Source organism: Neophocaena asiaeorientalis, unplaced genomic scaffold (assembly GCF_003031525.2).
Source record: "Neophocaena asiaeorientalis asiaeorientalis breed wild unplaced genomic scaffold, Neophocaena_asiaeorientalis_V1.1 scaffold182, whole genome shotgun sequence".
NCBI classification, from domain to species: domain Eukaryota; kingdom Metazoa; phylum Chordata; class Mammalia; order Artiodactyla; family Phocoenidae; genus Neophocaena; species Neophocaena asiaeorientalis.
The window spans coordinates 6,729,020-6,754,904 of NW_020174648.1; the positions used below are offsets into that span (position 1 = coordinate 6,729,020).

Sequence of the window (25,885 nt, forward strand, 5' to 3'; positions counted from 1 at the left end):
TCCACTTGTAGATATATCTTTGATGTATTTGTGGGTAGCGAGGTGATTTCCATGTCTTACTCCTCCACCATCTTGAAGGTCCCCCTCTTCATTTTTAATTTAAAAAAAATACTATCAAATTGTTCTTTTTGTAGCTATATATTTGTTTTTAATTTCATTAACTTTTCTTTCCAGTTAATTTCTATTTTCTTGGGCTTTGTTGCTCTTTTTATAACTTTTTTATTTAAAAGCATGATTTATTTTCCCGTCTTTCTTATTTTCAAATGAATGCACATAAGTTATAATGTATATAAATCTGCCTCTGAATATTACTTTAGTTGCAGACCACACATTTTGATATTCATGGGCTTCACTGTTATTAAGTTGTAAATATGTAATCATGTCCACCCTTATTTAGTTAACTCAATTTGTTTTTAAGTGTGCTTTTTTTTTTTAAAAACTTCTATGGAGCTGATCCCTCTGTTGTTTTTTCTTTCCAACTATACAATCTGTATCTCTAGATCTTGATATGCTGCAGAGTTTCATAGATATGTTTGGTAAGTATCAAGAACACAGCTGAATGAAAAAGGATTGGATGAGAACAAGAACCTAGAAGTTATTAAAAAATAAATTATTGTAGGTTTCTAATGTGCCAGGCATTGTCACAGATATGGGAAAAGACATTTCAATAAACAGTTACAGCCAATGTGATATGTACAAGTATGTTCAAAATACTTGTGAAAGATCAGAGGACTGAGTAACTAACCTGTCTCTATGGTGCCAGAGAAGGCTTTATATAAGAAGTAACATTTGAATCTTGAAAAGATATTCCAGGGAAGAACGAACAGCATGCATATATATAGGCAAAGAGGCACGAAAGAGGACAGCATGTCTAAGGAACTGCAAACAATTTGGTGGGTCTGCACTAGCGTGTTTAGGGAATAGTGGTGTGCCAGGGGAGACAGACTGGAGAAACAGGTGGAGGTCAGATCATAAAGGACTTGTATGTCACAGTAAGTGGTCTAGGCTGCCAGCTAGTGCCACAGACACAAAACTAAAGCAACACGTTACATCTGTTTCAAATTAACATCTCAAACAAAACAATATGAATAGGAGAGAAAAAAATTTCAAATTGACCCTACTTACCTTTCAACACTATTGAGATAAGAGGACCCATCATGGCCTCCTACTGCATATAACAGGTCATCAAGAACACTGACCCCAACTCCACATCGCCTTTTGCTCATTGAAGCTACCATTCGCCATTCATTGGTCTGTGGATCATATCGTTCAACACTGGAAATGGCATCTCCACTGCACCAACCACCAACTGGGGAAGTAACAAATGGTCAGGAGAATACCTGTCCTAAAGCATAGAATGTATCACTCACTACTAACTTTTATTTGGTTAAGTCCTAATGCTTGGACTTACCAAACGCCTCTAGAAGCAGGTTAAAACATAAGTTATGATTTTTACTTATTCCACTGGGATTGCTATAATCTTTAGAATTTTCTAAATAAGTTAGTATTAGGTCCATTTTACAGAGGAGGGCAAGGACACCAATTCAAATTATATTGGGAAGTAATGTGGCATTTAATGGCTAGAACATTGAATTTAGTTAGAAAACTAGGGCTTGACTGTTGCCTCTACATAAATGTAATGTATTATCAAAAACCAAAAGAAGAACCATACCTCAGAAGCCTGTTTAAAAAAAAAATTTCTTTTATTCTATTAGGTGAGAGGGATTTCGGCTCATCTGCTCATGACCTCATCTTGTGACTAAATACAAAAATTCTTAAGACTTATAAAATGTTTTGCCTTCTGTTTAATCTGCAGTCTGTACTGAATTCTACAATATCCAACATGACATTCAGGATCAGAAAACATTTTGAAGAAATTACATTTTTCATAAGTAAGTAATACTCAGAATAACAGGTTCAAACTGAGCTCAATAAAGCTTCTATGAGTGTTCCCTGAAAAAAAGTGTAATTATAGCAGATAAATTTAATTTGTTATTCTTTAAAATCATCTCTATTTCAATCTAAAATAAGAGCTAGATTCTGGAGCTTAAAAAGTGAAGTCTAAGGATAACTTAACCTCAAAACATTTGAAAACTAATGGTTTCTTGGAGGTCTCAGTAACTTCCTGAGCCAGAATAAAATGCGAATGTTTCTAACCTTCTTCTGGTGGATTTGAAAACTCATTCCTTATTTCAAATCTCAATATGCTGTATACATTTTATTATGATTTCATTTAAATTAGGATATTCAACTAATACTACATCACAGTAAGTTTTGTCTATATTAATTTGCTTAAATTTGAATTCTGTTCTGGGATATATGCCTGGAGTTTCAATATCAGAGAAAACATCTTAACTTCCAACATAAAATTTGGCTGCAAATGTGAGGGTTATAAGCACTTGAGACAAATCAAACAGCCTAATTATTAAACCTCAGGCACAATTTATAATGAAAGCTATTAAAACCAGCTGTTTATTGGATTACACGGCTCCAAATCAAGTTAATATCACTTCATAATCTGTGTTCTTTGATACTAAAGAAAAAAAATAGGCCGTTAGGAAATCAAATTTAAACCTTTCCTGTGACCTGGGGAAAAAAGCAAAGGAAAAAGTTGTTCAATTCCACTGCCTCATGGCAATTTTATGTGCATTATGATTTCCAAGGCAGCAGGTGATGGCATAACGGGGACAGAACTAGCTAAGTTATTATTATAAGCCAGTACACTGTACTTAGCAAGATAAAGTGTATGCATAGTTTCTGCTGTGAGAACTCTCAATTTGTGTTAAGTGATGTACTTAAGAAAAAATATTGCTGAAAAGGTGACATATAGTTTTATATGCATGAGATGTTGACTGTGAAAAGAATTACTTCACAGACAGATTTGATCAAAAAGTGTTACCTTAAAGTAGGCAACTTTCACAAAGTGTCTGGAATAAGGATCAGTGAACTGAATACTAAAAAAAAAAAAAAAAAGCCCCAACAAAAAAGAAGCACAGAATTGAGAAGAATCAAGAAACCTAATGGAAAACAAGAGGACAAACCAGAAGACATCAGTAGGAGTAAAATGCTGAGTAATAAAACTACTGAGATTATAGATTTGATCTTAGGCTTCCAGGATGAAGAAATGAAGACTCAATTTTCCAAAGTTAAGTGAGAACTGGTAATTTGGCATTCCAAAGATAATGAAAAAATTGCAATAAAAACCAAAGCAAATTAAGGATTAAGTTTTAAGTAGAGACAGGTGGGTCAAGATCTAAAATAATGTCAGTGGAACAGTATCACTCAAGAATAGAGGTCAGATCTGGATAGCATAAAAAGACTGAGAAAGCAGGGAAAACCAATACAGTTGTAAGAAAAAGACCTAATGGTTTTTCTCTACAAATGAAAAAGGAAACTTTTAGTTTAATAGTGGAAAAGAGGTGACAGACGATTTAACTTTTCTTCTTTATGTTTTTCTGTGTTAACAAATATTTCTATATTTCATGTGTATTCACTTCTATAATCAGAAAAACTTTTTAAAAAGTGTTATTTACAAATAGGTTATTGTGGGACTTCACTGGTGGTCCAGTGGTAAAGAATCCACCTTCTAGTGCAGGGAACACGGGTTCAATCCCTGGTCAGGGAACTAAGATCCCACATGCTGCGGGGCAACTAAGCCCACACCACAACTACTGAGCCCGTGTGCCTCAACCAGAGAGCCCGTGTGCTGCAAACTACAGAGCCCATATGCTCTGGAGCCTGTGCACCACAACTACAGAGCCCAGGTGCTCTGGAGCCCACGCCACAACCAGAGAGAAAACCCGCACCCCACAACTAGAGAGAGGGCTGTGCACTGAAACAAAGAGCCCGTGCTGGGGCTTCCCTGGTGGCGCAGTGGTTGAGAGTCTGCCTGCCGATGCAGGGGACATGGGTTCATGCTCCGATCCGGGAAGATCCCATATGTCGCAGAGCAGCTAGGCCCGTGAGCCATGGCCGCTGATCCTGCGTATCCGGAGCCTGTGCTCCTCAACGGGAGAGGCCACAACAGTGAGAGGCCCGCGTACCGCAAAAAAAAAAAAAAAAAGAGCCCATGCTGCAATGAAAGATCCCACATACCGCAACGAAGATCCTACATGCCACAACTAAGACCCGACGCAGCCAAAAATAATAAATAAATTAAATATTAAAAAAAAAATAAAAATAGGTTATCTTTCATGCACAAACTGACATTAGCAATCCATTATTGTTTTCCAATTTTCCTTTTCCATTAATCATGATGGGTCGATGCTAATTTCTCACTAGTGTTCCTTAGGATCAACAGCATGCAATTAATCTTTATTGATGCCTGCTCTGACAAGATTGCTATACAATCTGGAAACTACAAAAATAAATCAGAAATGGTCCTTGCTCTGAAGTAGTTAAAAATATAGTAGAGGAATCAGATACCCAATCAGCAATATGAAATTATGAGATTACTAGCAAGAGCTTGAGATCATGGGGCTTCCCTGGTGGCACAGTGGTTGAGAGTCCACCTGCCGATGCAGGGGACATGGGTTTGTGTCCCGGTCCAGGAAGATCCCACATGCTGCGGAGTGGCTGGGCCCGTGAGCCATGGCCACTGAGCCTGTGCGTCCGGAGCCTGTGCTCCACAACGGGAGAGGCCACAACAGTGAGAGGCCCGCGTACCGCCAAAAAAACAAAAAAAAAAGTTTGAGATCATGAAATTGATCCAATTTAACTGGCTTCTAAAGAAGGCAAAGTGTGATTTCATTAATACCATGATTTAATCAGCAGAGGCAAATGAGATTTTAGTGAAGATGGTTACACATTGAAAACATGGCACCTGACAATTTATAATCATGTTATATTGGAAGAATATGGTAGGAACCAGCAGGATAAAGATGGCAGCTGTTGAGTAATTCAAGTCAAGTTTAAATTTCTATTTAATGGAGTTACATTATTGTCTCTCAGCATCCCCAAAGGTGTACCTTGTCTAGTTCCACTGGATTGGTAACCCCCACTGAATCCATAAAGAACCCTGGACCTGAAATGTATTGTGCTTTCCATAAACCTATTTGGCTTTGTTTCTAGCTTTTGATCATAGGAAGGCTCTCTTCTGTTCCATTTTCTCCTGAGTTCCCATTATCCTCCCCTCTTCCTTAATCTAGTTCTTAATTCACTGCCAGAATGTTCTGAGGCTGATGAAACAGTAGTATACTGTCATCCCTTCTCCAGGTACCATAACAGCCAAATAAAATAGTTAATAGATCTTGATAACAATGGATATACCTCCACAAAGATGGCCCTACTAGTACTAGAATTCCTGAAACCAACATGACATCATGAAAATAAACCTTAGGTACCAAATAATTAGATCTTGCATCCTTCTAATTAAAAAAAAAATAGATAACTGACTTTCATAATTGGGGAAACAGAAACGCTGATGTAATTTATAGCATTCTTGTATGTATAGGGAGCTGGCACATAAACTACTTTTATAAATAAAAGACATTTAACAATATAATTTATCTAGTTTAACCGACAAAGCTAAACAAATGTTATAAAGACCTCCCTGGGAACTTAACCAGATCTGGCAATGAATTTATTCACCGATTTATGGCAACTATAGATGGTATGTGGGAGTGAGGAGGCAGATGTACATAGGTGTGAGCATGCAAGCAAGTAGACTCACATGAGTATGTGAATATGTACCTGTGCATGCATATATAGGAATGAAAGTCATAGGAATAAATAAGAATGATAATAGAAATAACTCTATTAATAACAATAAACAAGAGACATAGGATACTGAGAGTATGGGAGAATTCAGTACATGATGAATTAATAATCAAGTTTGAAATCTAAAACAGGAATGAAGGAATCTTTCAAAAGAGAAGGAAAAAGCCCGATGAGGATTAGACAGAAAAAGAAAATGTGGCATCAATTTTCTTCTTGAAGAAATGCTACAGTCCTCTATGTGAAGAAATTTAGATGAAAAAATTTAAAAAGGAGATCTCAAACATAAATTATCAAATTTTTCTTCTAAAAATGTAAGGGAAAATACATTCCCACAGGCCAAGAGAAAATAAAATTGAAGGGAAAAAGATAGGCAAGTGGTTAGGCTGAAGGGAAAGGATACTATGCCCCAGTGATTACATAGAATTCCCTGATGAAAAGGAATAGAACACTTAACATATCAAACAGAATCCGAGGAAGCCTACACTTAATAGCCATGGAATTACTGAAATGTGGGAGCATAAATACAAAGAATACAATAGGTTCCAGCTAGTTCCATGAATCAGGATTTGAAAAAAATTTTGAAGAGAAAGAACTTGCTATAGACTGAATGTGTCCCTCTGAAATTCATATATTGAAATCTATTCCTCAATGTGATGGTATCAGGAGGTGAGGCCTTAGGGAGGTGCTCTGCCACCATGAATAGAATTAGTACTCTTATAAAAGAGACTTCAGAGAGTTCCCATGCCCCTTCCTCCACATGAGGACATAGCAAAAGATGAAAAGACGGAGTCTATGAAGAAGGACAAAGTGGGCCCTCACCAGACACCAAAATCTGCCGGCACCTTGATCTTGTACTTGCCAGCCTCCAGAACTATAAGAAATAAATTTCTGTTGTTTATAAGCCACCCAGTATATGGTTTTCTGTTATAGCAGTCTGAACGGACTAAGACAGAACTAGTGAGAAGTTTTACCAAACAGTGAGAAAGTTGTTATTCAAGTGACTAAGAGAGCTGAATTTATGTGCACAGAAGTGAAATATCTAAGATTGAAAGTTCTCAGATATTTAGGGGCAGACAGTGGGAGCAGAATGATACAGCAGGATGTCTTGGGCTCAGTCTAGCTCAGGAGAGCTAGGAAACAGTGTAACTGTTTAATGTAAGGTAATGTTTCTTGACAGTTCCATGTAATTATGAGGTGACTGGCACACTGGAATATAAAATTCATGCATATGATTTATTATAACAAAACATCCACTGCATGACATTTTTAGATTTATATAAAAATGCAGCACTCTTTTGGAGAGCACCAGTGTTGGATCATGAGTTAAGAGTCAAGATACATCATAACTTATTTTTTGTTTGTTTTTAAAAGGTGTGAACATTTTTTTTTACAATTAAAAAAATATATTTTATTTTTTTGGCTATGTGCTGCACAGCATGCTGGTTCTTAATTCCCCAACGAGGGACTGAACCTGTGCCCCAGGCAGTGGAAGCACAGAGTCTTTACCACTGGACCACCAGGGAAGTCCACATCATAAATTATTATGCATTTCTTACAGATATCACAACCGACCAAAGGATACTCAAATGACAGTCTCTCAAGTGGGAAAATATTCGGTTTAGTCACAGTGTATTAAGATCCAAACCTGCAAAGAGTACTTCTCCACATCGAATAGGTTTCCGTGGTCTTGTCCTTGGTCCTTGCATTAGTGGTCGTTCTTGAGGCAATAGAAGATAGTTTTTAGCCTCATCTACCAAGTCTCTGTGGAAAAATTCTGCCGTTATTCCAGATGTCTAAATAATATTGTTAGTCAAATCCCAATATGGTTAAGGAATATGTAAGATGGCAAAGGGGAGCAAGCATAAATCAAGCCAAATCATGAATGCCAGCCAACATTAAAAAGGTAACAAACATGACAGCAATGATGCCAGTCACACTGTGAGCTGTGAATTGATTGGTATTTCCATCATGACTTCATATCTTACCGCAAATTTAGCCTAAAACTCAACATGCTTGATGCTAACAATAACTTATGGGAAACTAAAAATTACAAGTTAATTATCAGCCTGCATAGTTACTGCTTTCTAATGAATTTTACTAGATTTTGCAGGATACTGGCAAAGTAGCACATCAGCCATGACACTAGATATTTGCTAAAGTAACAAAACTAGGTCAAAAATTGGATTGCTAAAAAGAAACACTATTGTCATTTAATATTAATTTTCTATCTGGTACTGTATGAATAGTTTATTCTCAACAAGTCTACTGAGGATGAACACAGTTTTTTTTTTTTTTCTATTAAGGTACTTTATAAGAACCTAGTAATTACACTTGTTAAATACAATATCCTAACTCAAACTATTTATGTACTTATTTCACTTGAGTCCTTTGAGTGATTCAATGTGTGACTAGTGCAAAGTCAATCTGTCACTCTGTTCTTTCTCAACTCTGAAAGTGTTTCCTAAATTACACTATATTTTCATTTCTCTATTTACTTTATATTACATCGAGTAATTTATTCCTGCTGGACCAGTCCCAGCATGACCCAGTAATGTACTTCCAGTATATGGCTTTGCTAAGGCCTCATCTGAGTTTATTTATGCTAAAAACAAAAACAAACAAAACTCCCCCAAAATCCCAAGCTGATGGCCAAGAACTTTTTCTAGCTTCCTCAGCTAAAAACAAAGACTGTGATCTCCTAATTACTGGTTTTTAATTAAGTTGTTCAAGGGTTCCTAGAAAGAGTACTATAGAGCTAATACTTAGTGGTCAACACAAAATTAATAGTAACAATAATAAGGGCTTAATACATATTAACTCATTTAATCTCCACCACAGCCCTGTGGAATAGGTACTGTTATTATCCCTATTTTATAGATAAAGTAACTGTACCAGAAAGAGGTTTAAGTAACTTGAATAAGGTCACACAGCTAGTAAAGAATAAGGTCAGGATATCAGGAACAGGCTTCTTTTAAAAGTGACTTTAGAAGTATCTTTAATTTCTGCATTGGAATCAGTACAATCCAATTTCTATTTTATGGGAGAGGGGCACCTTTGTATTGTTTCTTCAGATTTCAGCAGCCATAGTTCATGAGGTTTTCCTTCTGCTGTTATAAATATTTTGGGGGAATTAATTGCCACTTGTCTTTAAGTTTAAAAGGTAAAACACCTAAAACCCCCTCTAACATCTCCTGTTAAAGGAACACACTTCAGATTATAGAAGAAATGCAAATGAATCTATATGTCCTATCTCTGTTCTAGAGATTCCCGATTCTAGAACAAGTTTCTTTAGTCACAAAAGGAGATCCAAAGGTTGGTATAGTTTAAAGAGAGTTCTGACTCACTCTTTCATTTTTATATATGGAACATGCTGGGAAACAATAGTTAAAAACACCGTATGGTTTATGATTTGAAACTGAACCTTAAAATCTGTCAAGTGGAAAAGTAGTTTATTAGATTTTGTATATAGTACAGAGATAGCCCAATAAAGTAGGTGTTCTGTTTGTTTGTCATGTAAAAGCATTTAGAGTTTCTTTCAGTCAAAAAAACATGAAACTGCTTCATCAAGCTCTAGTGGAAATCTTTCCATAGCTACTTTAGGGGTGTAGTAGACCTTTAACTCTGTCCACGATCTCAGAAAGCAAGGCTGATCCTATTCCCTAACCAGGCATATGTGATGGAATGAAAAAGTGCTCCTCATACACTTTTTTGATGGAGTCAAGAGCATTATTTATCTCAAGTAAAGATGTATTAGCAGAGAACTGCCTCTTCAAACTCAAGCTTGCATTAAATCTTAGAAATCTACCTCTTTATTGCCACTTCTACACCAATAAATACCACACATAAAAAAACTAATGGAATGGAATACTGTAAGTTCAGTCATCTCTTTTTCCATCTCCTTTTGACCCTAGCCCAGAAGAAAAACCACTTAAATACTGCCTTGATTTCAGCACTAAAAAACACAATATTTAGGAAGCAATATAAATAAGGAAATTAGGAGAGGACAGGAATGTTTGGTTGTTGATTTTTCCCATCCAGGGTCATTCATACCTGCATTCTTCATCACTTTTGATGAGGGGATCAGAGCCTACAGTACCCACCAGAAACTTGGGACTAAGCAAAGGCAAACGAACATGCTGCAGCACCTATGAGATAATAAACACTATTAAAGGCACAAACTCCCATCTGCAAGATATTTAAGAGAATACATAACCCATGCTCCCTACTGTGTTTCCAACTAGTTTGAGCTCTAATTGGATTAATTAATTGATCTAACTAATAAACAATGAAGATGGAGGGAAGGCATAAATACCAAATTTATTCTAACAACCAATTCAGTAATTAGAATAATCAGAAAATTGAAAGCACACTAATATCACTTTAGAATGCTACTTTATGCTTTCAGAAGTATGTTGCTATAAGCTCTTCTATAATTAGCTCACATGGCTGTAATTAACAATCTAGAAGAATATCCCATTAAATTGCTAAGGACTATCATCATAATAACAAGAACATTAAATATTTCATTTAGTGACCACTTATGACCCATTTAATTCTTTACTCTTCAAACTGTGGTGGGATTTCCAAGCCATAGGGAAGGGAAGCATGATAATTGCTATCCTTGCTCTCTTTTGTTCATTTTGTAGCATTTAAGTTCTGATTTGTGCTATGGCCCAAACCTAGAGTTGATGCAAAACAGAAGAAGGAGCAAAAAGTTCATAATGATAAACGCTTAAAATGCTTCTTAACACTTATCTCCTTGATTATTGGAAAGAGATGGTCTTTTTTACAGTCTAATATGAAGGCTAGTGAAGACTGTTTCTTTTCTGCAAGTCAAATACATATTATTTCATCCAGTACCAAACAGTTACTTAAAGAAGCATTTCCATCATACCTGGGGTAACTGAGGACGTCTTTCTTGAATACTGTATTTAACCCAGGCCATCACTGCATTGAACACCTGTTCTTCACTGCGAACGTTTAGTTCATCACTAGATATTATATCAATGAGTTGATTGGCTGGAAGCAACATGAACTCTTCACTTTCCATCACCTGTTTGAAGTTCAGTAAGAAAAAAAAAAAAGAACTCTGATCAGATTTGATTGTTTTAATATTTTTCTTCAGGGTTGTAGGGCAAAACTCTATTCCACAATGGAGCTGAAGTTCAAAATAGTACCAGAGAACAAGAAAAGTTTAAAAAGAAAACAGAGATAGGTGGAGCACAGAGGATTTTTAGGACAATGAAACTATCCTGTATGATACTACAATGGTGGATACATATCATTATACATGCGTCAAAACTCACAGAATGTACATCAAGAGCGAACCCTAATGTAACCTAATGTATTAACTCATAGAATGTACACCAAGAGTGAACCCTAATGTAACCCTAATGTATTATCACCCTTTGGGTGATAATAATATGTCAAGGTAGGTTCATTAGTTGTAACAAATGTACTTCTCTGGTGCAAGATGTTGATATTGGGAGAGGTTATGTGTGTGTGGAGAAGAAAGGGTACATGGGAACTGTACTTTCTGCTCAATTTTGCTGGGAACCTAAAACTGCTCTAAAAACACAAAGTTTATTAATTTTTAAAAAGGGAACATAGAATACAGAGGGCACAATTAAAACTTAGGAAAAATAATAATTTGTGATTTAAGCAATTTAAGAAAAATGATACTTTTTTTCCAAAATGAAGTATGAAGATAAAAATTTATATTCAAAATAAACTAAACTAACTATACCAAATTAGAACTCCCAGAAATGTAAGAGGCATATAAAAAAAATCAGGAAAAGCTTTCAGAGGAAGGTTAGTTGCTGAAAGGGCAATGTCTGGGGCAGAAACACCCAAAGGGCCAGTTTGAAAAAAGAATGAGCATGTCAGCATTTCTACAAGCAAGAATGAACATAACGATGAGAGCATTAGACCCAGGAAAACCCCTCTGAGGACCAAACCACTCTGATATGTTCATATTCTCATATATATATATGAAACTACAAACACACCAATTATTTATCTGTACCCAAGGCTTTAGGGCATTGTCAGAATGGAGATGAAATGGCAACATTGCTGTGCAGTCCAGCCACTAATCCCCAAATCTTGTAAAGCTTGTCATCGGTATGTAGAGTAAAAGGGACAAGGTGCAATGCAGAGAAGGGAGATGGTCACTGCTATACTCCATGTGGTTTGTTCTCCCCTTCAGAAGAGTATGCTACATGTGATGTCTGTTAGTGTAGGAAGGATATGGTTTAAGAGCTCAAATTCCCACCATGCAACCTCTGATGCAGACGATGTATTCTCTCGGGACAGGGTTATTTTCATGCTCATCAAAAAGTCAGAATATTTAGCAGGAAACGAGATAAGCCATAACAATTTGAGTATGTGATTAAGAATTTTCCCCCAAGTACATTAGAAAAAATGCAAATCTCAAAATAAAAGTTAAGGGCTATAAAGTCATCTGTACTTATAGTAGAAAACACTAATGAGTACTTTGAGTTTTATGGCACAAGTCTTCATATCATCTGAGTGAGAGACTTTCTGGGGTTCAGGAATGAAATAGGAAACCTTTAAATTTTAGGTGAGGTTGCTTAGCCAGGTCACTTAGTTAGAATGCCTGCATTGTACTCTCTGTGGCAGGGTTGTTGGATTTAGCAACTAAGAGTACAGGGCATATTTATACTAAAAACTATTTGTTGTTCATCTGAAACAAATTCAACTGGCCATCCTGTATTTTATCTGACAGCCTTATGTTGGGGGCTATAAAGTCAAGAGCCAGATTTGGGGCCTAGCTCCAAATAAAGTATGCTGGCCTTCACGGCATACAAAATTTTAGCCATAGTTGTATCTTTCTTTCCTCTTATTTTCTTTTTACTCTGATTTCTTTACTTAAGACAAGTGGTATTGTAAATCTTTGTGAAGTACGTTAACATTCTTTTAGGATCTTGTCAGAGTATAAATTTTTTCCCCAATTTAGTGATTATAAAACAAATATATAAATATCAAGGAACACCAAGATGGCAAGAAGACACAAACATCTGTGTGAGAAAATGTTTTTTGGCACTAAGAGCAAAGAGTAAAAATAATATTTTTGATGAACAAAGTCTGATTAAAACGTCACTTCTCTTTTTTCCATCAACAAGAAAAAGATGTTAATGATCTACCATTAGGGCAAATCTAGCACTGAAGTCTATCCTTGAACCAAACAACCAGGTTAAGAAAATAATGCTTTAAAATACCCGCTTTTAAAATAAGAGTTTGCAGGAGATCTAATTTTAAGTCCCACACTATTATGGTAATGTGCTTACTTTTAGTTTCTTCAGATAAATGTAGATAGAATTTGAAGAATGAATAAAGCTGAAAACAATAAGAATGAATAAGGAAAGTATTCTAGAGTTGTAACAGAAATGAATGGTGAATTCAGTGATGCTGAGTTGAAAGAAAAAATTTTAATTTATGAGCAAGTGTAACACTGTATGAATTAAGTTATGCCTAATAAAATAGAAGGAAATTAAATATAGATTTAAGTTCGAAAATAACTTAAATGAATCACAAGTTTTCAGCCCCAAATGGTAACTTTCTTTGCATCTACACAGAACCATTCTAGTCCATGATCAAGGGTAAGGTCTCCTCACTGGGATTTCAATATATCAGTTGACTTTGGAGGCAGGGTTAGAACTGCAGGGATTTCTTAATCTGGGGTCCAATGACTTTGGCAAATTATTTTGGAAATCCTAAATGATGGCAAATCTTTATTTTTTGGAGAATGGATTTGATATTTAAAAATAGTGGAATGAAGTTAAGAGTCAAATCTGTTAAAGAAGTTGTGTGAAGGAGTTACTCTGAATGAGAAATTAAGTGTGACTATAAAATACTGACTCAATAATTAATTTTAATGAAGTATAAACTCCATTTAGTTATGGTGTATTCCTCTTTTTATATTTTGTTGGAATCAATTTAATAATATTGTATTAAGGACTTTCTCATCTAAATTCGTGAGAGATATTGATCTGTCGTTTTATTTTAGTGTCTGTGTTTCTGACATCAGGGTGATTTTGACCTTGTTTGGCAACCTCCACCACTTTTTTCTGAAAGATTTGGTATAGGATTAGTATTATTTCTTTCTTAGATGTTCGATAGAATTCACCTTCTGGGACTGGTGTCTTTTTTTGTGGGAAGGTTTTTAAATCATTGGTTTAAAATTTCTTTCACAGATATAGGGTTATTCTGGTTTTCTGTTTCTTAAGTTTTTGTAATTTGTGTTTTTCAAACAATTTGTCAATTTCATGTTGTTGAATTTATTGGCAAAACATTGCTCATGATATTCCCTTATTGTCCTTTTTAATGTCTGAGGGATTTGAAGTGATGTCCTCTCTTTTATTTCTGATACTGGTAATTTGTATCTTCTCTCCGTTGTTTCTTTATCAGTACAGCTAGAGGTTCATCAATTTTTTTCAAAGTACCATTGATTTTTGCTTCATCCTTTATACTTTGTTCCTTCTACTTTGGGTTTAATTTGCTCTTCTTTTTTTCTAGTTTACAAAAGTAACCACTGGAACAAAAATACAAACCTTCCTATATACTAAAAGATATTAAAATGAAAAGCAAAGAAGACACTATACAGAGAAATAGAGTAAAAACAACTAAATCAGATACTATTTACAAAAATATAATATAACAGAGTTGAGAACAAACGTATCAGTCATAGCAATACATACAAGTGGGTTTTAACTGCCTATTTAAAGAAAAAGATTTTCAAACTGGCTCATAAAGCAAAACCCAATTCAAGAAAAATACCTAAAACATCATGATGCAAAAAGACTAAAAGTAAAGGGATGGGCAAAGATACATCAAGCAACTGAAAACAATAAGAAAACAGGAACAGAAAGCCAGATATCAAACAAAATAGAATTCAGAGAACAAAATAATTGTATCTGACAAAGGAGGACACTTTACAAAGCTAAAAGTTACAATTTATAAGTAAGATACAAAAGGATTATATATTCATCAAGCAACATAGTGACAACAAATATAACTACAGATAATGCAAGGGGTAATAGATAGAAACACATTAATAAAAAGAGACTAACATATGTGGACAAAAAATAAGAATATAAAAGAGCTAAGAGGGGAGAGTAGCCAAGATGGCAAAGCAGAAAGACCCCGAGCTCACCTCCTCTCATGAGCACACCAAAATCACAACTATCTGCAGAAGAACCGTCGATGAAAAAGACTGGAACCTACTAGAAAAGATCTTCTACAACTAAAGATATAAAGAAGGAACCACAACAAGACTGACAGGAGGGGCAGACTCGTGATATAATCAAATCCCATAGCCCAGGGAATTCCCTGGTGGTCCAGTGGTTAGGACTCTGCACTTTCACTGCCGAGGGCCCGGGTCCAATCCCTCACTGGGGAACTAAGATCCCACAAGGCATGCAGTGCAGAAAAAAAAAAAGAAAAAAAAATCCCATAGCTCTAGGAGGGCAACCAACAAACTGGAGAATCATCATATTGCAGAGGTTCTCCCAAAGGAGTGAGAGTTCTGAGCTCCATGTCAGACTCCCTAGGCCAGGAGTAAGGCACTAGGAAGAAGAACCCCCAGAGCATTTGGTTTTGAAGGCCAGCGGGGCTTAATTGCAGGAGCCCCACAGGACTGGGGGAAATAGAGACTTCACTCTTAAAGCGTGCACACAAAAATCTCACGTGCACTGGGACCCAGGGAAAAAGCAGTAATTTGATAGGAGCCTCTGCCAGACGTACCTGCTGGTCTTGGAGAGTCTCCTAGAGAGGTGGGGGGTGTGTGTGACAGTGGCTCACCCTGGGGACATAGACACTGGTGGCAGACCTACTGGGGAACATTCAAATGTGTGAACAATGCTACTGGCAGTTGCTATCTTGGCTCATCAGCAACAAGACCTGGCCCCACCCAATAGCCTGTAGGTGCCAGTGCTGGGATGCCTTGGGCCAAACAACTAAGTGGGCAGGGACACAGCCCTATCCATCAGCTGCCTAAAGACTTCCTGAGCCCATGGCTCTCTCTAAACACGCCCCTAGACACAGCTCTGCCCACCAGAGGGCCAAGGCCCAGCTCCACCCACCACTGGGCAGGCACCAGCCCTTCCCACCAACAAGACTGCACTGGCCTCTAGACCAGCCTCACCCATCAGGAGGCAGACACCAGAAGCAAGAAAACTATGATCCTGTAGCCTGTAGATCGAGTACACCAACAGCAGGCCAGACCATACCCTGGAATCAGCTGGGACCTGGCCCTGCCCACTAGCAGGCCAATGCAAGGTTTGGGACACTGTGGACCCATACCCAGCTGTGTCAGGAAATGCCCCCATATTCCCCAATAATCTGAAATGAGCTCGGGGATCCCTGGGCCCTACAGCAGACTCCAGGAGCCAGCTCTGTCTTCTGGTAGTCTGGCACTAGCCCCAGAATCTGGCTTTACCCACCACTGGGTGGGCAATGGCCCCAGGGTCTTTGGGACCCTGACTCCACCCACCAGTGAACCATAACCCTGGGGCCCCCTAGGTTCTGCAATCGTCTGCCTTGTGACCATGCCCTACTAAACAGCAGCCAGCAGCATCAACACAAGGCAGAGCTTGGCAACCAACTGGACTAGGGGCCAACCAAGCCTAACAGTCCACACACATAGTCAGCCCTTCACAACAGAAGGACCCACACAGGGAACCCCTAGAGCATACAGCTTGGGTGACAAGAGGGGAGTGTACTGCTGGGATGCAAAGGACATCTCCTAGAGTAGGGCACTTCTTCAAGGTTGAGAAATGTAACTAACACACCACATACATACAAATAAAATACCAACTTAGACAAAATGAGGTGGCAGAAGAATATATTGCAGATGGAAGAACAAGATAAAACCCCAGAAGAACTAAGTGAAGTGGGGAAAAGCAATCTACCTGAGAAAGAGTTCAGAGTAATGATCATAAAGATCAAAGAACGCAGGAGAAGAATGGATGCACAGAATGAGAAGTCAGAAGTTTTTTTAAAAAAAAAACAAAAGACAACTTTACTTATGAGACTTCCCTGGTGCTCCAGTGGTTAAGATTGAAAATATAAAGAAGAACAAAACAGAGATGAAGAATACAATAAATGAAATGAAAAACACTCTAGAAGGAATCAGTAGCAGACTAAATGATACAAAGGAACGGATCAGTGAGCTGGAAGATAGAGTAGTGGAAATCACTGCTGTTGAACAGAAAAAAGAACAAAGAATGAAAAGAAATGAGGACAATTTAAGAGATCTCTGGAACAACATCAAGTGCAATAATATTTGCATTATAGAGGTCCCTGAAGAAGGAGAGAGAAAGAAAGGGCCTGAGAATATATTTGAAGACATGCTAGCTGAAAACTTCCCTAACCTGGGAAAGGAAACCATCACCCAAATTCAGTAAGCTCAGAGAGTCCCACACAGCATAAACCCAAAGAGGAACACACCAAGATACACTGTAATCAAAGTGACGAAAATTAAAGATAAAGAGAGAATATTAAAAGCAACAAGGGAAAAGCAACAAATAACATACGAGGGAACTCCCATAAGGCTATCAGCTGATTTTTCGGCAGAAACTCTGCTGGCCAGAAGGGAGTGGTACAATATATTTAAAGTGATGAAAAGGAAAAACCTACAACCAAGAATACTCCACCAGCAAGGCTTTCATTCAGATTTGATGGAGAAATCAAAAGCTTTAAAGACAAGCAAAATCTAAGAGTTCAGCACCACCAAATTAGCTTTATGACAAATGTTGACACATTATTGACTGGGGGACTTTTGCAGAAACTAACACCTGTGGCCAGTGATTTGCTATATAAGTGAATATTGAAACACCTGCATTTGAGTAAATATCAACTTTTTTTGCACTTAATGTATTTATTTGAAACTTTGTACATATCTTACTAAAGCATTCTAATATTTCATTAGAGTGTGATGGGCAATATAGCAGGAACCTCTGTGCAGGGGAAAAGAACATCTCTTACAAATATACTGTGTTTCACTGTGCTTTCCCCTGGAAGAGCAGACTTACACTTTCTGGCGGCATTTTTATTTATTTTTTAGTCCTGTTGGTATTATTATCTCTAGAATATGTTCTTTTATTTTACCTGATAGTTGACAAGGTGGCTCTTTTAGAAATGCCACAAGAAGGACCAGGTGTGGGACTACCACTACATTCATCAGAATGCTCAGTTACCCATTCTCTAGCTACTGCTGACAAAAATTGCTTGTAAGTCATTTTATTCTGTGCATTAAGGCTACAATAAACTTTAAACACATTGAATAAACTGTAATTACTCAAATAGAAACCCACTTTCTTATACCGTTTTCGAGTTTTCCAGAGGATACTGAAGTTTGCCAGATATAGATCAGATCAATCAACTCCTTTCATATATTTATTATACTCTAGTATACAAGTGGGCTTAGTTATCTGATGGCCAGTCCTCCTGTCTTCCTTTCCTGTAGGTGCTGTGGAGTCTTCATGAATAGCTGTCACCATGCGGACTAGCCTCTTGTCTTTCCATGTAAGAAGAATCGCTTCTCCCTTCCATAAGAATGTCATTTCTCCCCTCTGTAGACTTTTTAAAATTTCTCCTTTAATTGGTTTGGTAGACCATGATTCTCTCTTATAGTCCCACAAACTCTGGTTTTATTTTTCAACAATATTTCAGATGTGGACACACTGTTGTAATAATTGTCTTGGTAAATATGGTGCCATGAACCAAGATAAAGTTGTATGACTGATAATTTTGTTTCTTGCAGTTTCTTTCCTTCACCTGTTTAAATTTCAAGTTTGCATGTATACCCAGTTTCACTTTAGCTAACCAGCCTGAGCAAAACTCCATATTTTGTAAGTTTTCTGGAATTATACGTTTTGAATCTGAGTCGTCCTCTCCACTTTATCATTGCCTCATCAAGTGATAGCTCTTGTTTGGGTATAAAGATCGAATGAAATTTTGGTAGAAAATAATCCAAGAGAGGTTTAACTTTTGAAATTCTGTCTGCAGGAAGTGGAGTTTCTGATTTATCATTAAAGTGAAGAAATGTCATCATTTGTTCGAACCTTCTTCTCATGACAATCTTTGGAAAGATATGTACTTCACGTAAGGGATCAGTCGATCAGTATTCTTTCCAGTGTGACTTTCTTATTTGTCCCATCAAAATTAATAATCATAAAGTTGTATGACTGATAATTTTGTTCTTGCAGTTTCTTTCCTTCACCTGTTTAAATTTCAAGTTTGCATGTATACCCAGTTTCACTTTAGCTAACCAGCCTGAGCAAAACTCCATATTTTGTAAGTTTTCTGGAATTATACGTTTTGAATCTGAGTCGTCCTCTCCACTTTATCATTGCCTCATCAAGTGATAGCTCTTGTTTGGGTATAAAGATCGAATGAAATTTTGGTAGAAAATAATCCAAGAGAGGTTTAACTTTTGAAATTCTGTCTGCAGGAAGTGGAGTTTCTGATTTATCATTAAAGTGAAGAAATGTCATCATTTGTTCGAACCTTCTTCTCATGACAATCTTTGGAAAGATATGTACTTCACGTAAGGGATCAGTCGATCAGTATTCTTTCCAGTGTGACTTTCTTATTTGTCCCATCAAAATTAATAATCCAAGAATCTTCTTCATGTCACTATTGATTACATGAGTCCATTTTAAAGCCTTCTCATACTTTTTATATGATTTTTCATTCTGTTGGTGATACAAGTTTGAGAAGTGACCAACTCGAAAAAGTCGTTACCAAAAATTAGTTCTGTTATTTCACTAACACTTTGCGGGATATTACATTCAACAGTTACACCTGACACACCTGTAAAGTCTTCTAATTTTCATGAAATGTTGTCTTCAATACACTCTTCTGTGGAAGCAAAGGAGCATTTTCCAGAACCATGAGTTTCAGTTTCACTTTCTGTATCAGAATCAATCACTAAGGTTTTTTTTTGTCTTTTTGTTGGTCTAATATTCACATCGTCTGAATCAGAACTATATTCTGAGGAGCTATCATCTTCTAACACACTAGCATATATGTCATTTGGACAGTCGGAGAAAGTATCTGCATAAAATTCACTGAAAAATTATTCTTCATTCAAATTTTGTGATGAGTCATTTAAAAAAATTTTATGGTAATGAACTTGCATTTATAACATACACAAGGTTGGAACAAAAACCTAACAAAGCAAAATGTGAATAAAAACAATCATAAGTTGTAAAATGAACCCTTGATCAATTTTAAGCTCTAACAACTTCGCATGGTGATGTTAATTATATCACTCTCTAAAAACACATTGATACGCCTCTGGTCAATAACGTTCAGGTAATGAAAGATGCATTAATAGGTCTCCAGTCAATAAATTGTTAAAGGAACTTCATTAGGTGAAAAAGAAAAGGCCACAAATAGAAACAAGAAAATTATGAAATGAAAAAGCTCACTGGTAAAGGCAAACATACAGTAAAGGTAGGAAATTATCCACACACAAAGCAAGTAGGGAGGTTAAAAGACAAAAGTAGGGACTTCCCTGATGGCTCAATGGTTAAGAATCTGCCTGCCAACGCAGCAGACACAGGTTCAACCCCCGCTCTGGGAAGATCCCACGTGCCATGGATCAACTAAGCCTGTGTACCACAACTACTGAGCCTGCACTCTAGAGCCCATGAACCGATGTGCCACAACTATTGAAGCCCACGCACCCTAGAGCCCGTGCACTCCAACAAGAGAAGCCACCACAACAAGAAGCCTGCACACCTCAACAAAGAGTAGTCCCTGCTGGCTGCAACTAGAGAAAGCCTGCATGCAGCAACAAAGACCCAATGCAGCCAAAAATAAATTTATTTTTAAAAAAAGACCAAAGCAGTAAAATCATCTGTATCCACAATATGCAGTTAAGGGATACACAAAACAATTAGATGTAAAATATGACATCAAAAATAGTAACTGTGAGGGGAGGATAGTACAAATTCAGGGTATTTAGAATATATCTGAAATTAAGAGATCAGCAAGTTAAAACAACCGTGTTTATATATAGACTGCTATACAAAAACCTCATGGTAACTGCAAACCAAAATTCTATAATAGATATACACACAAAAAAGAAAAAGGAATCCACAACAGAAGAGAACAAAAGAATAAGAAAGGGGAAAAAAAGACCTACAAAAACAAATCCAAAACAATTAACAAAATGGCAATCGCAACATACACACCGATAATAATCTTAAGTGTAAATGGGCTAAAGGCTCAACCAAAAGACATAGACTGGCTGAATGGATACAAAAACAAGACCTGCGTATGTGCTGCCTACAAGAGACTCACTTCAGATCTAGAGACACATACAGAATCAAAGGGGATGGAAAAATATATTCCATGCAAATGGAAATAAAAGAAAGATGGAGTAGTAATACTTATATCAGACAAAACAGACTTTAAAATAAAGACTGTTACAAGAGACAAAGACAGACACTATATAATGATCAAAGGATCAATCCAAGAAGATATAACAATTGTAAATATATATACACCCAAATATATATGTCGAATATTAACAGACATAAAAGGAGAAATCAACAGTAATACAATAATAGTAGGGGACTTTAACACCCCACTTAAAACAATGGGCAGATGATCCAGATAGAAAATCAACAAAGAAACATAGGCCTTAAATAACACATTAGACCAAATGGATTTCACTGATATATACAGAGCATTCTATCTGAAAGCAGCAAAAAACACATTCTTTTCAAGTGCACATGGAACATTCTCCAGGGTAGATCACATGCTAGGCCACAAAACAAGCTTCAGTAAATTTAAGAAAAGTGAAGTCATGTCATGCATCTTTTGTGACCACAACACTATGAGACTAGAAATCAATTACAAGAAAAAAAACTGCAAAAAACACAAACACATGGAGGCTAAACAATATGCTACTAAACAACCAATGGATCACTGAAGAAATAAATCATAGAGGAAATTAAAATATACCTAGAGAGAAATGAAAACAGAAAGATCCAAAACCTATGGGACGCAGCATAAACAGTTCTAAGAGAGAAATTTACAGCGATACAAGCTTACCTCAGGAAACAAGAAAAATCTCAAAAAAACAACCTAACCTCACACCTAAAGGAACTAGAGAAAGAAGAACAAACAAAACCCAAAGTTAGTAGAAGGAAAGAAATCATAAATCAGAGCACAAATAAATGAATTAGAGAGTTTAAAAAAAAACAATGAAACTAAAATCTGGTTCTTTGAAAAGATAAACAAAACTGATAAACCTTTAGCCAGACTCATCAAGAAAAAAAGGGAGGGGAGATCAACATGGTGGAATAGAAGGACATGCAGCTCATCTCTTCCCACAAATTAATCAAAATACATTACATGTGAACAGTTATTACAGAATAACTACTGAACACTAGCAGAAGATCTCATACAACCAAAGCTGCAAGAAAAGATCAACATGTAACCAGGCAGGAGGAAAGGAAAATAAATAAAGGGAATTGAGATGGGACCTGTGCCCCTGGGAGGGAGCTGTGAATGGGGAAAGGTTCGCTCACCCTGGAACCTCCTTTACCTACTGGGAGATCAGCTGGGACAGAAAGGAAGCTTCAGAGGCTCAGAGGAGAGTGCAGCGGCTGGCTTGTGGCAGGTAGGCTAGAGAGAGACCAGCACAGAGAGTCCTGGACACCGTGGTGTACTTCTCAGCCCAAGACACACTCCTGCTGGTGTGTACAGTGGCTGGGTGCTGCAACTTGGGCTTCAACAGAAAGATCTGAGAAAAGGACTTGGTTTGGCTGTGTGGAGACAGCCTGAAGGTCATGTAGTGTGGTGTGGGCCACAACTTGGGGTGTGGGCAGGACAGAGCCCGGGTCTGTCACAGGAGCTCCATTATCAACTTGCACACAAAGGGAGGGGCACGGGCTCATCATAGCATCCTCATTCTCAGTGTGCTCATGACGGACACAACTCTGCTGCTATAAGCAAGCATTGGTGGGTTGCCCACACACAGGCGGGGCTCAAATCTGATCCAGTTGCCGGCAGGGGCGTGACTCTGGTGAATTTATGCAGCTGGCAGTTTTGTGAGCGAAGTGCCTGTGGGACATGCAAGTGGATTACTGTTGCTCCCTTGTCTGGGGCAGGTCAGGCATTAGAAGCAGTGGACTTTGTGGGCGTGCACATGCGGAGGCAGGGCTGGGATATGGGCTGATTCCCAGCACTCCCAGATGGGTCAAGGTGTGCAACTACGGCAGGTCTGGGTGTTGCAATTTCAGCGGATTTGCACTGGCGGCTTTGTGAACACAGTGCCTGAGGGACTTGATTGCCCATGTTCCCACAACTAAGGTGGGGCCGAGGGCAGTGCCAACAACACTGTACTTTGTGAATGTGCACAAGGGGTGACAGGCAATGTCAAAGAGTAAATGTCTTGGTGAACAGCTCCTGCAGAGGAATACTCAGTAGCTCCTTTCCCAGTGACAGTGCTCCAGTCCAGCTTATCTCACACCACAGCTTAGAACCGATTCTAGGGGCTTCTACTCCAACAATTGGGGAGCCAACCCTGCCGCCAACAGGGATGTGACATCCAGCGCAGGCTCTGGTCACCACAACACCAATCACACTCCCAATCAAGGGCATAACAACCAGCACTCCCTGAGGAAAGACATGGTAGGCATCCATATCAAAAACAGCCCTCACATCAAAAATATTAGATTCATGCAGACTACACAGGGATGTTCCCTGTGTACAAAAACAGCTTTTCAAGACCACAGTAGATAACTGTTTCTCCTAAATTCATAGAGAAATATAAGTAAAACAAAGAGGTAGGAACTACTCCCAATTAAAAGAACAAGAGAAAATGCCCAAAAGAACAATGAAACAGATCTCTCCAGTCTACTAGACTCTGAATTCAAAAAGGAGGTAATAAAAATGCAGAAGGAATTAAGAAAGGCTATTGATAGAAATGAAGATCACTGTAACAAGAAACTTTGAAGAGGAGCCAATCAAAATTAGACAACTTAAATGCTGAGATGAAAATTGAGCTAAAGGCAATAAGAAATAGCAAACTAAATAATACAGAAGAAAGAATGAATGATCTGGAAGACAGAATAATGGAAATCACTGAATAAGAATAGCAGACAGAAAGACAAATGAAAAAAAAAATGAAAACAACATACGAGACCTATGGGATAATACAAAGTATGCCAACTAGGCATAACAGGGATCCCAGAAGGAGAAGAAAGAGAAAAGGGGATAAAAAAATCTCTCTGGAGAAATTATGGCTGAAAGCTTCCCAAACCTAAAGAAAGAAATAGATATCCAGGTATAGGAAGCACAGGGGGTCCCAAACAAGAGGAACCCAAATAGACCTACACCAAGACATATTATAACTAAAATGGCAAAAGTTACAGATATAGAAAAACAAAAAGTCAGTTACAAGGGAATCCCCATAAGGCTATCAGCTGAATTCTCTACAGAAATGCTGCATGGTGGAAGGGAGTGGCAAGATATATTCTAAGTCATGAAAGGGAAAAACGTTCAACCTAGGAAAATCTACCCAGAAAGATTATCATTTAGAATAGAAGGAGAGATAAAGAATTTCTCAGACAAGCAAAAACTAAAAGGATACAGCAATACTAAACCTTTCCTAAAAGACATATTGAAAGGTCTTCTCCAGGGCTTCCCTGGTGGCGCAGTGGTTGAGAGTCTGCCTGCCTATGCAGGGGACACGGGTTCATGCCCCGGTCCGGGAAGATCCCACATGCCGCGGAGCGGCTGGGCCTGTGAGCCATGGCCGCTGAGCCTGCGCATCCAGAGCCTGTGCTCCGCAACGGGAGAGGCCACAACAGTGAGAGGCCCGTGTACCGCACCAAAAAAAAAAAAAAAAAAAAAAAAAAAAGGTCTTCTCCAAATAGAAAAGAAAAAAGAATCTATAGGAAAGAAAAAATCACAATAGGAAAAGCAAATATATAAAAGGACTGTAGATCACTTACCAGTACAGAGGTTTTTTTAAAAAAATCAAAATATTTTGTGAAAGCAATTACAATTACAGTAAACAGCAAAAGGATAAACATGAAGATGTAAAATAGGACATCAAAATGATAAAATGTAGGGGAGGGAAGTAAGAAAATGTAGATTTTTTTTTAGACTGTGTTTGAGATTATGTGATTATCAGTCTAAAGCAAGTAGATCTAGTAATGGGTTAGCATACTTGAAAAGCAGGGTAACCACAAATCAAAAACATACAATAGATTCCAAAAAAGGAAAAAGAAGAGAACTCAAGCATAATAGAAAAGAAAACCATCACACATAAAAGGAAAAGCAAAAGAAAAATAAAGGAATAGAGAAGAAATACAAAATCAACTGGAAAATAAGCTTTAAAAGGGCAATAAATACATATATATCAGTAATTACCCCAAATGTCATGGACTAAATGCTCCAATCAAAAGACAAAGAGTGGCAGATTGGATAATAACATGAGAGCCTACAATATGCTGCCTATAAGAGATTCACTTTAGGGTGAAGGACACACACATGGAAAAAGATACTTCAGGCAAATGGAAATGACAAGAAAGCAGGGGTAGCAATACTCATATCAGACAAAATAGACTTTAAAACAAAGGCCATAAAGAAAGATAAAGAAGAACATCATATAATGATAAAAGGCTCAATACAAGAAGAGGACGTTATACTCGTTAATATACATGTCCCCAATATATGAGCACCTAAATACATAAAACAAATACTAACAGACATAAAGGGAGAAAATGATGGGAATACAAAAGTAGGAGACTTTAACATCTCACTGACATCAATGGACAGATCTTCCAGACAGAAAATCAATAAGGCAGTGGAGACCCTACATGACACAATAGAACAGTTAGATTTAATTAATATCTTCAAGACATTACATCCAAAAAACCCCAGAATACACATTGTTTTCACGCACACATGGGACATTCTCTAGGAAAGACCACATACTAGGAAACAAAACAACTCTTTTTTTTTTTGTTTTTTGGTACGGGGGTCTCTCACTGTTGTGGCCTCACCCGTTGTGGAGCACAGGCTCCGGACGCAGAGGCTCAGCGGCCATGGCTCACGGGCCCAGGTGCTCCGCGGCATGTGGGATCTTCCCAGACTGGGGCACGAACCCGTGTTCCCTCTA

At 37.6% G+C, this 25,885-nt stretch overlaps 1 protein-coding gene across 1 annotated transcript in view; it reads right to left on the minus strand.

Moving 5' to 3' along the window:
• KLHL20 (kelch like family member 20) overlaps positions 1 to 25,885 on the minus strand; it is a 75,248-nt gene that overhangs the window by 24,074 nt on the left and 25,289 nt on the right. The window contains exons 4-7 of the mRNA XM_024758824.1: positions 10,613 to 10,771; positions 9,769 to 9,863; positions 7,364 to 7,479; positions 1,126 to 1,309 (exon numbers count right to left, since the gene is read on the minus strand). Coding sequence (XP_024614592.1) covers positions 1,126 to 1,309; positions 7,364 to 7,479; positions 9,769 to 9,863; positions 10,613 to 10,771 — 554 coding nt within the window. The remainder of the gene's footprint in view (positions 1 to 1,125; positions 1,310 to 7,363; positions 7,480 to 9,768; positions 9,864 to 10,612; positions 10,772 to 25,885) is intronic.